This window comes from Neolamprologus multifasciatus, chromosome 18 (assembly GCF_963576455.1).
Source record: "Neolamprologus multifasciatus chromosome 18, fNeoMul1.2, whole genome shotgun sequence".
NCBI lineage: Eukaryota > Metazoa > Chordata > Actinopteri > Cichliformes > Cichlidae > Neolamprologus > Neolamprologus multifasciatus.
In genome coordinates, this window is record NC_140456.1 from 20355783 (window position 1) to 20373912 (window position 18130).

At 39.7% G+C, this 18130-nt stretch overlaps 1 protein-coding gene across 2 annotated transcripts in view; it reads left to right on the forward strand.

The window, feature by feature from the left end:
• gpc5c (glypican 5c) overlaps positions 1 to 18130 on the forward strand; it is a 102708-nt gene that overhangs the window by 7145 nt on the left and 77433 nt on the right. For both annotated transcript variants that reach the window (XM_085141799.1, XM_085141800.1), the window contains exon 2: positions 2204 to 2365. In XM_085141799.1, coding sequence (XP_084997925.1) covers positions 2204 to 2365 — 162 coding nt within the window. The remainder of the gene's footprint in view (positions 1 to 2203; positions 2366 to 18130) is intronic.

An 18130-nucleotide genomic window follows, 5' to 3' on the forward strand; every position in this document is an offset into this window, starting at 1 on the left:
GTGCAACATATGAATCCTTCCACCTGAAGGTTTGAGGCATGATTGGGAAACTGCTGTTAAGTCAACATCCTCAAGCACTTTGACAGAGCTGAGTAGTTTGCCAAGTATAATGGGGGAAATTTGCTATCGTTGCTATCAACTGTTGCTTTTTCCGAATGTCTCCTTTTGTTTTTTGACTTTGCAAGTTTTCATTCATGTTGTAACTGAGCAGCCTTATAAGACCCATGTTACATTCAAGTGACTTAATGTTAACCAGTCACGCAGCAATGAAAGACAGAAATAGGATGGGTTTTAAAGATTTGTATGTTGGCTATACTGCAATTACAAAGGCATTATGGTTAAAACATTTTCACAAAGAAGATGAAAATTGATACATACACTACAATATGTCCGGTATTGTAGACTTCAGTGAGTCTTGGGCCTGCGTTCACGGGTTCCATACTTCTCTTTCAGAAAGCACCAAATAAATATTCTAAAAGATAAAAAAACAAATTCAGGAGTTGTTCGCTACGACAGGGGAGGAAAGCAGTGGCATGGGCTGATTGCAGGAAATGGCTCAGTATATTTGGGACACAGTCAGCCTGTCCTGTCTGCTGTGGTGGCTTTAAGAGTCAAAGTCTTCCTGAGTATCACTTACTCCACACAGTTACGCGCAGTGGACGGAGAAGCCAGGCTGAATTCCACTATGAGTCCCTGGATATTACTTTCATATCACAGATAACACGCAAACACAAAAGAGAGAAGGAGCCAACCAGTGAATTGAGCAGGGTCAGGGACAGAAGAGGAGAGAGGACATGCACCACATATAGGGAAATCTTAGCCTAAAAATAGAGCAAAAACAATACTTGATGTATTTTTAATGTCAAATAAGCATAAATTAAGCTTAATTCAAGTATTTCCCAGAGTAATAAATGGCACTAAAATTGTTATTGGATGTTTTATTACAGGATCAAACGCTACAAATGTTTGTGCAGCACTTCTAAAACTAACAGTTTGAGCTTTTTTTTGCCTGTCATTTGTTCTATAACTCAACTGTTTGTCCACGCTAAATAGGTCAGAACGAGTTAACTCTAAGCACATGCTTGCTCTGCTTCTTAAAGGTTGTTTACTGTAGTAGTTGCTGGATGGTTCTTAACTTTTTCATTCTCAGAAAGTTCATGACTTTTGTGCAGCGGAGGATGTCAGCTTTAAGTCAATCATTGTTGGAAGATGGGATGTGTATGTTTAAATGATCCCTCTGCAAACAAATAAATGTTAGATCAATTTGGGTCTGTTTACCCAATTTGAGCTTTATATGAGTATTTTGATTTGATTTGGGCTTTTAAAGTGATTAGAATCTCAATATTAGGCTCCATGTAATAATAGCCAGGGCCAATACAGAAGGACTGGACTGCTACAGAGATAGAGATAATGAGCTGTAAGGGGCAGGACAGCCAGTTATGACTTCACTCATCTGGCTCTGAGATGGGAACAAATGGAGCCTCACTGGGTAATTAAGAGACACCCAGGCCTCACAAGGATATGCCAGGCAAATGGGGATGAGGGAGGGAGGGAGGAGAAGGGAAAGAGGGATTCAGAATGAAACCCTATTGTGTTTCATGGTGGGATTTGGACAGTGAGGCACTGGTCTTGTGGTCTGTCCTTAGGCCATGCTTTAGGCTCTGGTTACAACACCTGCCTCCAGCCACTCCTGTTCAGCCCTTCCCCCAGTAAAATGAGTTATAATACCAGACTTATACATTATGAAAATGGAAAATGAACATGGGCATTTGTGCAAATAAATGTGGGAATTGACATTGTAATTGTATTTATAAAGTATTAAAAGCACTGGTGAGAAGTAGGTAACACTGGTAGAGTACTACTGTACAAGTTTCTAGCTGAACTAAACTATGTGTTTGTAATTAAACTGTTCTTTTTTATTGTATTAGCTGATGAACTGGAGTATTGTGATTTCCCACTGTTGTTGCTTGTATTTGTGTTTGCATTGCATCAGTGTACATCCTGATATGACCGATGTGCTCAGTCACATCAAATTGAGACAACAATATATTTAACAGGAAAGTATTATGGATGGAAATATGGATGATGACTTTCACTTCCTGTCCTCTGGCTCTTCTGTCTTAACGTTATAGCTTGTCTAAATTTGGATTGACCAAAAAAAGAGAACAGCAAGTAAACTAACCCTGCTTTTTTACTTTCTTAGATGCAGATCTGTTGTTTTGTAAGCACCAAGGCCCATCCTGCTGCACCCGGAAGATGGAGGAGAGCTACCAGTTTGCTGTAAAACGGGAAACTCTCCATAACATTCAGGCCTACACCCATGAGATTAAGCATGTGATCGCTTTCCATGTTGATGCCTTCCAGGGTAAGTTCATATACAATGGGGTCAAGCTAGGGCTGAATTGACCTGAAACTGTTTTTTATGTATAGTATAATTATTCAGCGTGTTGGTAAGTTGTTATGCTTCACCTACGTATGACATACCTGCCACTGCATGGGACTGATAGCCCAGAGGGGCTGGCTTCTGCAAAGAATCAAGCTAGAAAACCCAGCGTTTGTTGACCTGTAACTGAACTTTATTTCCTCTACTAGAATCCAGATTAAACAATAAAATAAGCAAATATCTAAGTTTATTTGCTTGTTTCCAGGCAAGAATATTTATTTGTAAGTTTTCACTCAGATTCCCAGGACCTTGGTAACTGGCGTGCAGGCAAGTGTAACTGAGGAAATGGGCATGGTCCCACTTCTTCTGTGGGTTTGGCAGCAGCAGAAATATGAAGCAGGATCACTGAGGGTAGACGGGAAAAGAGACTATGGAGGTCTTTTTCTTAGCCTCTAGTGTTTTGTGGAAGATGGTCTGCTTCAGAACGGTCCAGTCCTGCTCCTGGGACAGTAAAACAATGACTGCAGTCCTTGGAAAAAGAAATTATAGTAGTTTTGAGGTAGGCTGTAACAATCCTTGAAAGTAATAGTTCTTTTTGCTTTTGTTCTTTATTTATTTATATCATTTTTGTTTGTGATGCCTCTTTGATATAAAAAAATCTTTGCTGTAGACAAAAGCCTATCTTGCAAGTTAAAGGTCTTTGTGCTACACACAACTAAATCAAGCAGTGCACCAGTTTCCCAAGTTTGCCCTCCCTCCTCCACTAATTGTAGAGTCATTTAAATAAAAAAAACAAATCTAAAACAGACCAGGTTTTTCCTCCAGTACAATGCCACTCGGTAGGAAACATGCCTCGGATGTTTTAGTGCTACAGGAATTTTAGTACCATGCAATTAGTTTTATATGGCCACAAACTGCTTTGATGCAGCATTGGCCAGATTTTTGATACAAAGGAAGCAAGAAACACTGCTGGTCTTGGTGTCTAATATGAAATAATGGAGTAATAACGGGTAAGGGAACGGTCCTGCACATCGATGCCATGGAAATTACTGCTCATGTTTAACTCATGTATGTCATCTGGAAAGTGTATACTCATCCACATAATGTTTCTTGAACTAAAATGAAAGCTATGTGAAATTCCACTGCTTTAACACAAAGCATTTTCATAAGTGTTTAAACGTTTCTAGAGATAAGCTCCTCTTACAGCATGCTTATAAACCAATTAAGTGAAATAGCTGTGTTTGTCCTTTTCAGGGTTATTATTATTCCTCCCTCCTTACCTCATGTCTGAGCCTTCCTCGTGAATGAAGATCAGGTGTTCAACATATCCTGAAAAGGCCAAGATGGAAAATAACAATGGAATAACAATAGAAATTGGATGGTGCCGAAAATGATGATGTCACTAGGCTTTAATTTTCAAGGCCTTCTAAGGACAGTCTCTGAGCTGTCTGAGAGCCTGTAGTGGAATGTGAAGTAGCCGGTGCCTCATATACTGAAGTAACAAGAATATGAATTCGTCTGATAACATTGGTGCTGTTATTTAAACTCTAAATGATAGGAAATTGTTTGTGGATCACCTTTTCCTCCTTTTTCTTTTTGTTTGCTCTCAGCTTATATTCAGGTGTGTGCAGCAAATCTCACGACGGGTGCAGTGTCTGAGCGTTTTTTTACACTGTTGTTCGTATTATTTGAACTCAAAGCTCTCATGCTGATTGGTAAGGTTAGCCAAAAGGATGTGCACACTGGAAGTTACATGGGGGTGTGTGAGGAGTGTGTCTGCGTGTATATGTGCTTTCGTTGGACATCATTTGTTTTGACAGCCTTAAATTTCCTACTGTGCTTTGTCTTATGTGGGAGTTGCCATGTCATGAGTATGACCCCCTAAATGCAGACCACATGTGCGCTTGTGTTCCTGTAATAATGCGAATAAACAGGTTCGCTTGCTAGCTTCAAAATCTTGAAAACATACAAATAACCTTAGCTATAGTTCTTCCACCTTATCATACCAGTGTCCTGCCCTAAAACCCACAGCCAGGTTATTCATTTTCAGGCATCAGCCCCTCTCTTCCTTATTATTCATTCTTCCTAACATTAAACCTCCCACAGGATCCTCACGGATACACCTGGGTCAGCTCTCTACTCTCCCTCTCTCAACCATAGCACAAACAGACTCTCCTAATCCATGTCATAGCTGATAAGGAATGGTCATTGGGCACTGATGGTTGGTAGGTGTCAACCACAGAGCCCGCTCTAAGCTCGGTCAGCTTAAAATTGCCATCAAGGGCTTTCGGCTGTCACCCTGCCATAGCCAATCAGATCTGGCGTGATCTCGCTTGGAAACTTTTCTGTGGCCTAATGTTTTCTTGCTTGTTGTAAGGATTCTTACTAGGATTTTAGTAGATTCTTGTTCAGGGAACTCTTGTTTGCAAGCTGTTGAACAGCAAAATGAATTTCATGTGTTTGTTTGTCTGTGTGTGTGGTGTCTGCGTGTGTGTGAGAGTGTGAACGACAGGTGGGAATGATGAGCAAGAGAGTAGGTATCTGGGTATATAGTCACGAGGCTGGGATGGCAGATGTCAGGAAAATGCTGACACTTTTGATCACTAGTGACACCGATATGAGAGGGGGGGCCTGACTCACAGCTAAAGGCCATTAATGTTTGTGTAATATAGAAATTTTGAACATGTGTACATTACATGTGCAGGATATTGTGTGTCTGTGTGTGAGCATATACATATGCACCAAAGACATGTAAGCATGTACAATATTTACCACCTTCACTAGACACTGTGGCCACCTTGAGGCTCAAGTTGTCCTCACAAGACTTGACAAATACTTTTTCAGAGAAATGTACTCTCTTGGCTTAATATCATACAAAGTGAGTGCACTACATTTGAAACTTTGCAGTACGTGCCCTTTGAGGACAAGGAGTTAATTTGAGAAAGAGTGACAGGGACTGAAAACCACGCCATATAAAGAACGATTACTTTTCTCACTGAGGTGGCATAATTAGCTGATCCTTGTTTCATCATCCAGGAACTCTCCAGACACCTTGTCCTGGCAGGCTATGTGTGTGCTTCTGTGTGCGTGTGTGTGCGCGTGTATTTCTGTACATGAATTTCAGACCCGATGTGATCGAAAACCACAATCAAAGACTTGAAGATACTTGAAGGCCTCGGCTTTTAAAGGCAGAATGCAGAATAAGAAGACGAACTAATGGGGAGAATAGATAATGGGAATGCACGATAATAAGTGAGTCACTGTGAGATTGTTTGTCTTCCCAGGTGGTTTAGTTCTGCCTACAGTAATTGTCCCCCTGCCTTTTGGGAATTTACAGCTCTTCTAATTGCCTTTTTAGACAGTAGTTTCCATGTTAGTTGCTCTTTGCACTCACAACCCCATGCCTCTCATTTCCTTTCTCTCAGCACTGACAGGCAAACAAGAATACCTAGCCTGAAGCGTTTTAGTTTAATTAAAAAGTTTGCTTAATGCTTTCTTTATTTTAACTGTCAGAATCATCCTGGGTGGCCCACACAACGCAGCCTTTGTTAAGCCAACAGGTTCATTTATTGCATGTATTTGATTTGATTTATTGCTTTTGCATATGATTGGAAGAGTGAGTCACTTGACTGCTACATCCTGTTTTCAAGCATCGTTTATCCATCAGATTCAGGTCCCTCTATCTTTATTGCAATCTCTGGATTTGTCTGCAATGTCTTTCACTAATTTTATCCCGTCCTCTCTCACATCATCATTTTTGTTCTCTCACTTCACGTCTGCGTGTATATTTCTCTGCAGATGTTTTAAACGACAGGGTTATTGCTCTAGAGGCTGACGTTTGGACACAGAATGACATTGCTCGGCGCTATGAGCTCATGCTCAAATTAGGGAGGATATCCGGAATCGGTCCCTACATGTCTCATTTAGTCTACAGGGTGGAGGGAGACTGTGTTTATGGACTTAATATTGGAGCAAATGCACTGTGTCTTTCGAAGTGCGTGTGTACTAAGCATGTTTCTATTGCAATGCCTTTCTAGTCTCCTGAGTAAACATGACACATGAGGACAGGATGCAAGAAGGATGCTTTCAGAGTTTGGAGAACTCGGCCTCACTGGGGAAAAGTGGGAAATAACAAAAGGAAAAGAGGGAGGAGCAAGGGAGAAGCTCAACGTGCCATAAAGTCTTGAAGTTGGGCTCAAATCTGTCCTAATTACCTCTGCTTTTCATTTGCCCTTCTCACCTCATGAATGTGTGAGAACCCAGAGAGCAGGGACTGGGGCCTTAAAAGTGAGCAGAGAGAAATAAGATGAAGGGAGGGCTTGTTGCTAAAGGAAGGAGCAGAGTGAAGTGTGCACAGGTGTGTTTGAATGTGCTTCTGTCAGGTGTCTACCTGTGGGAGAATGTATGCTTTTAATGCATATGTATGTCTTTAAAACCACTGAGTGAACAGGCTTTTTCTCCGTAGAGTCACTACGTGCTGCTACCCTCTTGACAACTTTCCTTTTTTATCTTCCCGGGTGTCTCTCTCTCCTTCTCTCTCTCTTTCTGTGAACCATGCTTTGTCAGCATTGGTTGCTTAACAAGAGCATGCTGGGCCCAAGTGGGCAGCGTGCCAATATCTTGAACTTGCTGGCTGGCATGTGTGCTGCAGAGCGCTCTCATGTCTTAAAGATAACATGGCTGCCAACAGTGCACTCTGCAAAATAGAACCATAACCATAAACACATCTCTGTTCTCCGCTGTCATATTTAATCCAAAAGTCTTCTTTTGTTTTTCTTCATTAGCCACCATCTTCCTCAGCAAGCACGCATGCATCACAATATTAGATTGAATGCCTAAGCAAATACCATAGCGGTCTAGATATCTGTCCAGCCTTGTGCCAAGTTCTATTGCAATGATTAGAAGGAACCTTGGATAAATATCCATTTTTTTTCCCTTCTCACAAATTATTTTCTGAGGCTGCTTAATAAATACTGTTTCCTACATTCCTGTTAGAAATAGTTGTGAGGCTATTTGTAGGACTAAGAGCACAATAAGCATCACACTCAGGAAATTACTTGATAATAAGACAAAGTCATATTTCCCAGTGCTTGTTACCAGTCCAAGACAGTTTGGCTTTTCTGGAACAGATTCTGGCTGTCTGGCTGATAGGATTCATACTCTGCTGCTGATGGGTTCAGCCTGGCTTTTTCTTATGTTATTTTCTTATGTCTCACTCTGCTGCACTCATGCTTCACTGGCTGATCTGTGTGTGTGTGTGTGTGTGTGTGTGTGTGTGTGTGTGTGTGTGTGTGTGTGTGTGTGTGTGTGTGTGTGTGTGTGAGAGAGAGAGAGAGAGAGAGAGAGAGAGAGAGAGAGAGATGTAGTTTTTTTCAGACATGGGATAACTCACATTGCTGAGGCATAGGTCACTTCTATGTTACGTTTCACATGACTTCATTCAGACATAATCAAAGTGACAGAGTGGACCGTACTGTGGCATCTGATGGTGTGAGGGTCAAGGTCGTCGAGAAAAGAAGAGACATCCTGCTTAGTATTTTCTGAAGACCTTAGTCTGAGACGTCTTGATGCATGCTCAAAGGCTGAGACCCACGAGTTACCTTCCACATTGCCATCTGTGTAGCCTGCTTGCTTTTTCATAAATGCTGTCTTCATAAACTCTCTTCACATTAATGCATACCACCTCTCTTTTATTAAGTCACTGTCCATCTCAGCCAAAAGCCTCCAGAGTTCCTAAGAAACTGTTGAGCTATTGAGGAATTTTGGGTGTGGGGTCATAATCTTGCACGACCCCACATGTCTACACTAAAAACAATATTTATGCCCAAAATGTGTACTTTAAGTAATTTGATTCAATGTAAATTTTCCATGTACCGGTAATTTTGGAACATTAATACAGTACAAAATGTTAAATTTAATGGGAAAGGTTAAATGAAATGTGCTTGATTAGTATACATTCAGTGTATACTCAGCATATTTCACTCAATGATGAATTATTTGAATAAATAAACCTTTGATTTTATATATTTCAGCTACATTTTACCGAGAATTATTGCTTCATGTTTATAAGGGCCAAGAATCATTTTTGAATGCATCTGTTAATGTAACTGCTTGTACAGTGATTGCTAAATGTTACTAGAGCTGACCTACTAAGGTTGCTTACACAAAGCTTACTCCTTAGATGTAGATGTGTGCACATGTGTCCTTACACAGCAGCTGTCAGTCAAAATGTTTTTGAGAAAATGCCTAATAACCAGAACCCTTACCCCAGAGGTTTAATATCTCTGAGGACGAGGAGATATTTTTGAGGGAGATTAATGTGGATTCGACCATAATAAGGTCATGCTGAGGCACATAAGGGGATATTGGTGAGCTTGGGGGAATGGCGTGTTGTACTTTGCAAATTGGCCAGACTTCCTGTGAAGGAGAGCTGTTTTCAGCCAGTACCTGTGGGAGAATGTATGCTTTTAATGCAGAAGTGGATCAACATTGTGATCAGCATATGCCTCTGTAGTATGACTCACATGTTTGCTTCAGCCCAAATCTGTCTTTCTCTTGTGCCTCTTTTCCAGCTGAGTGTGGGAATGATTTACCAGATCACTTCCACATTCAAGTCAAGTCATTTTGCTCATTACACCCTGTCACAGACACTCCTCTGCTTCTTCTGTTTCCTTTTTGCCTCTGTGGCTTCTTTGTACCATTAACGAGTCCCCACAGTGGGATTTAGTCACTAATTCCCAGGTCATTCATCCATTGTATTGGGGGAGGAGTTGCAGTAAATGATGAAAATGGTCTTCTGACTCTTTCCAGCTGTGTCCTCTTTATATGATCAGTGATAGATTGTATCTGCTGCATTGTAAGCCAAGATGAACACAGGTTTAAGCCTTTGAGTCAAGCACAGTGCAGTCTATCATTGGTAAACTGTCACCACTTTGGGTTTTGGGATTATGATGGGAATTTGCCTTTAACATGAAATTTCCCACTCGTGGGACTAATAAAGGTATCTTATCTTATCTTATCTTATCTTATCTTATCTTATCTTATCTTATCTTATCTTAAGAAATATTGTTTTGCGTAGGTCTTGATTATTTATTATTATCCTTTTGTTTATTTTAGTCAGAAAATACAAGCATTTTATTTTGTTTTCATAGCGTACTGGACTTAGACATTTATACAGACCAGTTTTGGCCCCTAATTTAAACAATACGCTTGCACCTTCCTGTATGCCTGATTTATGATAAAGCTGATAAATGAAAACAGAGGCCACACCTGCTTAGAAAAGTGGAAAATTCTTTATTAGAGTCCCTTTCATCTTGGATTTGTTTAACACCTCAGTCCGTTTAAGGGTCTGTTTCATGTTAATCATATGTTAGCCTAAATGTTTCCTTTCATTTTTTTTATGAATATCTGGAGTCCAGTCTCTTTCTCTGGCTGTCTCTAGTTTAGTCTTCATCAGTTTCCACTTAAGTAATGGTTTATTACCTGGACATTTTTAAAATTTGTCACAAACTACAGAGAGTCATGCATTTAGTTAGGTTTAGCTAGGCACTTTTGTTCAATTTACCTGTGTGTGTAAAAAGGCATCGCCGGCTAATTTGAGGTTGCACCGGACCTATATTCCTTTGCAAATGGAATCATTTCACTACTTAATTTTTGTCAATAAAACATTAAGTGCAATACAGTTATGCAAATTTTTGATTGTCAATGCAAACGGTTTCTGTGTATTGTGATTTCTCAAGGCATACTTTCAAGTAGGGCAGGGCAATGTGGCCAAAAATACTTATCATGATATATATTTGAAAATTTGCGATAACGATATAACTGACGATATAATTTACGTAAGACAAAATACTTTACAACTCCTCAACTTTATTAGTGCGAAAAAAAAAACCCTCAATGTATTTTCACTTAAACAAGCAGCTGTTTTTTTTATGTGCATTAAAGTTATATAAAAATTTAACAGTGCAAATGCAAATTCCTTTCCGACAGTTTAACCAAAAGGCATTTCCAGTGGAAATTGGCCAACATATCCTCAGCATAACCGTGTATAATATCCACAAAACTTAAAAAGAGCTTATACACAAACAATACGGTAATATTATGTTGAAGCACAGTACGTATTACGAGGCTCCTGACTACGGTAGCTGTAATGCTCTGACAATCCATCAAGCGGTGTGGGTTTGTAGCTTAGCAAAGTCGTACTAAAACATTTTTTGACAGATTTTTAAGCGCCGTGTACCACATAAAATCGGTTTGGTAATAACGACGGCCCGCTTGCATGCTCTACCAAAAAATGTGCTTTGGTGTGTATCTGAGGGATGAAAGCCAAACCACTGCCACACCACTGAAGTTGCAGCATTTTTACAAACCAATTCTGGTTCATCTGTTTTATTCAACGATCCGCTTTCGCCCTTCTCATTCTCTGTTGCCGCCATGCTTTTTCTGCCATGTGCGTATGAAAACAAAGGCACTGTGCATGTGCGTTTTACCCATACTCTTTCGCGATATTTCATTCTTTTATCATTGCCTAACAACATACCGGCATTACAGTGGACGGTATGATATGGCCCAGCCCTGCTGTCAGATATACAAATATATCAAGTTTGTATGTATATGGGGAGACTAATCTGAACAAAACTTGGAATGAACCTTGTCACACATACAGCAAATAATAACATACTTGAAATGCATTTTTAATAAATTCCATGTTGTTTCACTTTTTTATATATTATCTTTACTTCATTATCTCTGTTGTTTTGGGGTCCTGTTTCCGTTTGCGTATATAACTTGAACCAAAATTAGCATACGTCAGAGGTTCCCAAAGTGTGGGGCCCGTTCACAAACACTTGTAATGACTACTCCTGACAGTTTGGAGATGTTAACTCTTTATACAGTAAAGTTACTGTACTGTTTTTGAACCCATTTTGCACAGAGAGGCATTTTTTTTGAAAAATGTATTGATAGCAATGTTGAATATTATTACACAGGAAAAAAACAACTACACATGAAATAATTACACCATGGCGCCTCTGCCTTTCTAAATGGAGGGACAGTAACCGCGTGTGTATATGTAAGCGTGTAAAACCTGAAGATAGTAAGATTAACAGCAACAGTATTTTGTCTCTATCTGCCATTCTGTAATTCATCTCATGTAAACAATAACGTGGCGCACAGCGTGACGTGAAAAAAGGCACATACCTTTGACGTTGCATGACAAACTCTGTATTCCTCGTCCACAAGTAAACGCAAGAAAAAATATTTTTCTTGTAAAATAAAGGGGGAGCCTAGCAAAAAAAGTTTGGGAACCACTGGCATATGCCATGGAATTTTGTTTGAGTCACCACTAAATACAAAGTGAAGACTTTGAAAAAGCACTGGAGATTTGGCAAAAACTGCACATAGATCAGGTTTTTGCTAGTGAACTACAATAAACAGAGAATTTTAATCTTTTAGAATTAAAGGCAATAATTTGGTGACATGAATCCTGGGAAAGAAAAATCTGTCTTTCTATTGAATATTTGCATATATGACCATCCATACACCTTCTGCACTCATGCAGCCCCCTATCAGAATCCCAACCACTGTGTTTACTAGCCTTTTCAATTCCTTTCACATCTTTATAAAGTTTCACAATCTGAAACTTTTGTATGAGCTAATTTTCTTACTGCATGGAGCAATGCTACATTTTTCACAATCTAAGCCAGAGTTAGAAAAAGTATGTCACTCGCTGGTCCTTCTCTTTTCTTTTGTCATACAGTTACTCAGAATGGATGCTGTCTAATCACTTTTCCCATGGTGTTGACTGGGTAAAATATATTTTGTTGCTATGGTCACACTTCTAGTAACACTTGCTGCATTTAGATGTGCATACTTGTAATCTATATACCAATAAATTAAAGAGAAAATGGGACATGACTAAACTCCTATGGCCCTCTTAATGGTAAGTACCAGAGGTTCTGTCCATCAATCTGTCAACAGTCTCTACCAGTGCTGACTGTCTACATTTCCCCTTTATGGTATTAGCCACTTTAGCAACCTTCACCCCACCACTCTTCCCTCAGCCCCTCACCCACAGCTCCTGAGCTCTGTCTCCTCTGTCCCTGTCGTTCTCTCATCTGCTCATCTGCTCATTTCCCTGCAGTCGATCATGTTTCCCCCCTTTTGCCAAAGCAGAAAGCATTGCCCCCCTCCTCCACCATTCAGTCTCCATGTTCAGTCTGCCTCCCTGCCACATTATAGGGCAGTGCACTGTGGACACTGCAGGATATGATTTTTAAATTTTTTAAATTTTTCTTTCCTTACCTATTGACACAGCAGGGTTGCCATTTAGATTCCGGAAATGCTTATAGTGAAACATAAAGCCCCCACACCCCTCCCTCATTATTCCAAACGTTCACCTCCTGATAGGACAAGACAGGCAAATTAGGACTTGGAGCCAAAGGTCAGCTACATTATGTGCACATACATTTTGATTGTATATGGGCTTTCAAAGAGGTTTTTCAACTCAGTGTTCTTGGCAGGAGGGCAGTTTTCCGATTCTTTTAGGTCAAACTTATGTGAGTAGCATGTTTGCGCCTGGTGTCTGACAGATGAGTCATGCTACCACTTTAGATTTTAGATGTATGATTTCGCTGCACGAGTATGATGAATCAACAGATTAATTCAAAGACTTATTAATAGTTTATTACCATTAAACTGGGAGATTGTGTGACACTGCAGCTCTTCCATGTAACCTAAGATGACCAGCAGTGCGTGGGAGATGATGGACCTATATACAGTATTTCTGCTAATTAAAACAAGAATATGTAATCTACACATATGTCACTATGTCACATAACTGTGTGGTGACCTGTCTGAAACCCAAGCGTGTAGGATTAAAATGCTTTGCCTGAGAACATGGTTGGTCAGGTTCAGTCAGGACTGATTGCCAAGATAGGAATGACCCACAACTCCATGGTATGAGAACAGTGTCTCCGGTCTCATTATCACGGTATTACCACATCTCCAAGCACACGGAAGCACACACACATCTACAGGGTCACATATAGATGCTTGAAAATAGACATACATAGTAGCAAATATGTAGATTCTCTCTGCTTGTGCTCACGCAAAAATTGAAATCAGTGTCATCTGTGATATCCTGTATGTCAGGTTTTCATAATGGGATTTGGATGTAAAGTCCAATAATGGTTGTAGGGTTACAAAGTTTTTTATGCACACACGCAAGAACTCGAGCCCTCAAGTGCATCATGCAACACTTGTTTTTATTACTGTTTATCTACCAGCTATCCCACAGTAATTAATTTTAATTGAATTATAATTATATAGCGCCACCTCACAACAGCACTCACCTCAAGTCACTTTATATAAAGTACAGACTCTATAATAATACAAAGCAAACCCAACAATCAAAGCACTTGGTGACAATGGAAAAACTCCATTTTAGGAGGAAGAAACCTCTGGCAGAAACACAATTTGCCAGGATAACAGAACAAAGTTATATTGCAATGCAACACCTCTACAAGCATGCCACTTCCATTATTAGATATACCCTCATGGGACAAAATACTTTTTCTGGTGTATTTTTACCCAATGCAAACATATATAATTCCATCCATCCATTGTTTTGTCCACTTGCCCAATTTAGGCACACCAGGGGGCTGGAATCTATCCCAGCTTTTAGGTTGGGAGTTGGGTTAAACCTTGAACTTAATATGTTTCCTTTTATTCTGTTTCTCTCCTGTTTATAACTGAACTGGACATAGTATTTGTGTAGCAGATTTGGTGGAATTTTGTCAGTTATTTTATGAATTCCTAATTTTCAAGAGGAGACTATACGCGGTGCAGCAACCAGTTTCAGTGATGTGAAGTGAACAGGCAAAAGAACTGTTAGCGAAGTGAGCACTTATGAATTAAACAATTTCAAACAGAAGGCAAACATTTGAAATGCTACCTTAATGAGCAACAGATAGTTGCTCTAATAGTTATTTATTAGAGAGTCACCCAAGGTATTCAGATGTATCCCAGAATGTCCACCAGCAACCCATTATCTATAATCTATAAACCAATGGATGAAAGAAAGTCTGAAATTTTCAAAGACTACTCACAGAGTCTTTAAATAATTAACAATAGCCTCTATAATGCAACAGCAGTCAATCTACTGGTCAGACAGAATAATTAACCTTTAATAATTAACATATGCACATCTTGTGCATGCGTGCATTGTGATTTAGACTGAGGAATCCATCCATACAGTAACAACTGTGTAGCAAAAGCAAGAAACGCCAGTTGTGACAAAACCATAGTGCTGTGCTTATTTTTGACTTGGTGATTGTGGCAGTTTCATAGTGACACTTTAGCTTTAATTGAGACAGTTAAACAAAGGGTTGGCGTGCAAAATGTAAAGTGAAAATAACCTCCTATGACTTAAATCCAGTATTTTAGAGAATGACCTTGGCATAGCATTTGGATGTGGTGCAATACCTTATTACAGAGTCATAAATACATTCTCAGTTTAAGCCACTGTAGGGCAAAGGCGTCTTCCTCGTTGCCGCTGGCTGCTATTTTACACATTTAATACATTGTTTATTCCAAACGGAGAAGATGTCAGATTGCACCACACGGCCACAGACAAACAAGGTCTGTTCATTTGTTTCCATAGAGTTAGCGTGACAATTATGTGTTTTGAATTTCAGTGTTTTAGGACTTCCTAGCAAATTAAAGATAATTGCCTCGTAAAAAAATATCCTCCAAAATAATCCAGTAAGGCTTCATTTCCCAACAGGATCACAGATGGGAGGCTGTGACATAGTAATGATAGCCACCCACGAGTGTGTGTCTGAACTGAGTGTGGTCAAATCCAGAATTAGGTACAGTGGTTAGACAGAACAATCAAACCCCACTGAGTTCCACGCAATGCTAGTTGTGGCTTAAAAAGTGGCCTGTTTTTTGTTCTTAGTATCTTTCCCAGAAATGGAAAATGCAGAGAAGCCCACAACAGTCATGCTTGACTTATCACAGAATGAGAATCTAGATCTGTCTAACCATAGGAGACAACTTTTTAGAAAATCACAGATGAATAAAAATTTGAAAATGAGTCATGGGATCCAGTTCACACTGTATATGAAAAATCAAATGCCTGTGGAGTCTGGTATAAGGCAGCTTATGCCTAAACCAGACTGTGCCTGGTCATCACTGTACCTTTCTATGGAGGCAGGTTCCTTCATGGTTCTTGCTGTTAGTGGATTAGGTCTTTTGTGGCTTCCATTATATAAACTTCCTTTATACAAGTCTGCAGCCCTTCTCTTATCTGGTATATGCTGAGTGACAAGATGGAAGATTTGCATCTTAGTAATGAGTAGGTGAACAGTAACGTTTGAAGGCTAAATTACAGCTTATGTTGCATTCTAGGTATAACTTATAAATTGTACCTTCAATTATGTATTATGAATCTACAATACTCCCTGGGAGCTTATGTTTATATGACTCGCCTCCAGATTTTTGTGGCTGCATGAATATATGTGTGGGTTGTTCTACCAAGTTAATCGAGCAAAAGGCAATGATAGGTTATAACTATAACCTCTGCCCCCAGAAGGATAAGAATGAGGTAAAACACTGTGTTCCCTGCCTCGTAGCTTTGCTTAAAATCTGAACTGCTGGAATGTTTGAATAATTTAAACCGCACCTCACTGCAAGCTGTCACCCATAGAGGTTTGAGTAGAATCATAACATAACATAGCAGTCATAACTTATCACTTATTGTTTGTCACGGGGAGTGTGGAAAGGAAGAAAGGTGGGTTGTTGTTCCGATTCTGTATATTCGGACATGGACACGTTTGAAGTAAGAGCCGCGGAGAGACAGGGAAGTCCAATGAGCCCAGGGGCCAAATGAATCCAGATGTCAGAGCATGTTCATAAGGTGGAGTCGGGTTGTACGGTAGTTGTTTTTCCTTGTTTAAAAGTTCAGTCGTTTCTTTATTCCATTTTTCCTGGCAGTTTCCCATCCTCTTCCCTTTTTCTTCTTTCGTGTTCTTTCTCCGTGTCACTCTCTTGGCAAATATGAAAAGCTCTTTTAACAAGTATGGAATGTCTTAAGGATTCAGTGATCCTGTCATAAACCCACTGAATGATTTGCATCCACTTATGGGGCTGCTGAGAGCTAGAAGACTTTTTTTGTTCACCTCTTGTCTTGAGAAAACTTCTGTTTTCTTATGTAGAAAAGACGCTCTGTCTCGCAGAGAGAAAGATTAAACCACGGTATTTCGGAGCATGATAATGTTATAATAACACTATGTAATGCCGTGTAATCTAAACCTGTGGTTGCATCTTGTGGTATAAATGTCCTGCGGCCATTAAGCATTGCGGCCTTGACTGGCAGGCAAGCTGGCAGACCTCACATTGATAACAACTTTGTAGACCAGGACCAGAGGCTTAGAGGACAGTGAAATGGCACTAAAACGCCTGTCTTTACAACTTCTTTGGCAGTCTTGCGATTTTTTTCTTTACCCACTCCCTCTCTTGGCTTCCTATTTTTCTTCTCTTCTACATCTCTTTTTAGCAGGACCTCTTTGAAGGCTTTTCTGACAGCTTTCAGCAAGCAATCCGGCTATAACTTGTCACCCTTTAGCTTTCCAGTTATATTACCTAACAGAGGATTTTTTTTCCATGTCTCTCGCCCTTATTTCAATCACACATTCTTTTGTTTTCTAGGCAAATTTTATAGGCAGCAACTTTAAATGTTAGCGGGAGCAGCCCTGATCACAGTGATGTTGTTATCGGGTGTGTTACAAATGAGTTGTGCTTTTTACTGGCTTGTGGGGAGTCCCAGTGTGTCGCAGACGGCGGTCATATTAGTGCAGCTGTTGAGGAGGACATGGCTGTTGTTATCCTTCTGTCTGTGAGATGGGAGGGGCTGGACACACACGCACACACACACACACAGTTCTGAAATAGATTTGCTTTGGTGAATGAAGTCTGATGAATCAACATCCTTGTTAAGTTAACATTATTCCGGATGTTTATCAATAAATAAATAAATAAAAATAAAAATCCAAAATGCCTCATTAATTCTTTATCTGTTATTCGTCTGTTTTCGGTGCCACATACAGTATTGAACAGGTACTGGAGACTAACGTTCTTTTCAGTGACTACTGTACATGTATATGTGTTTGTACCTACATACACATGTGTGCATGGTTGTTGGAGTGAGAATATGTGCGTTGGCCCCCTCTTTCTCTTTTCTCAGTGTCTGTACAGTTGCTACTGTGCCTTCATGTTTGGTCATGCTTTCAAGGTGACATCACACACCAAGAGAGGAGGGTTGAGTCCGCGACATACAGACAGAAACCCACAGGAACCCACACACTTACATGGAAAAAAATATATATGGAAAGATGGTGGAAGTAAGCTCATGGGTGCAGTGTAGAGTTTTGAGTCAATTGTGATGTAGAGGTGAAATAGGTTGAATAACCTTCAGATTTCAGATTGCAATATGAAATAATTAATGTTAACATTTTTTTTTAAGTTGCATTCAATGGGAAATCATATCAATTAGTAGAGAAAAAGTTAAACATTTTAGTAAAATGAAAAGAAAGAAAATTAATTTGGTTGCAGCTCAGCCGTAGACCTGCTAGTTTGTATTAAGTATGTACTTAATAACGTAGCAGATTACAATGGTCAGCATATTATTAAATCTTTCTTTCTCTCTCTCTCTGTAGAAAAGCAGAGGCATCTTTTCTAAGACATGCA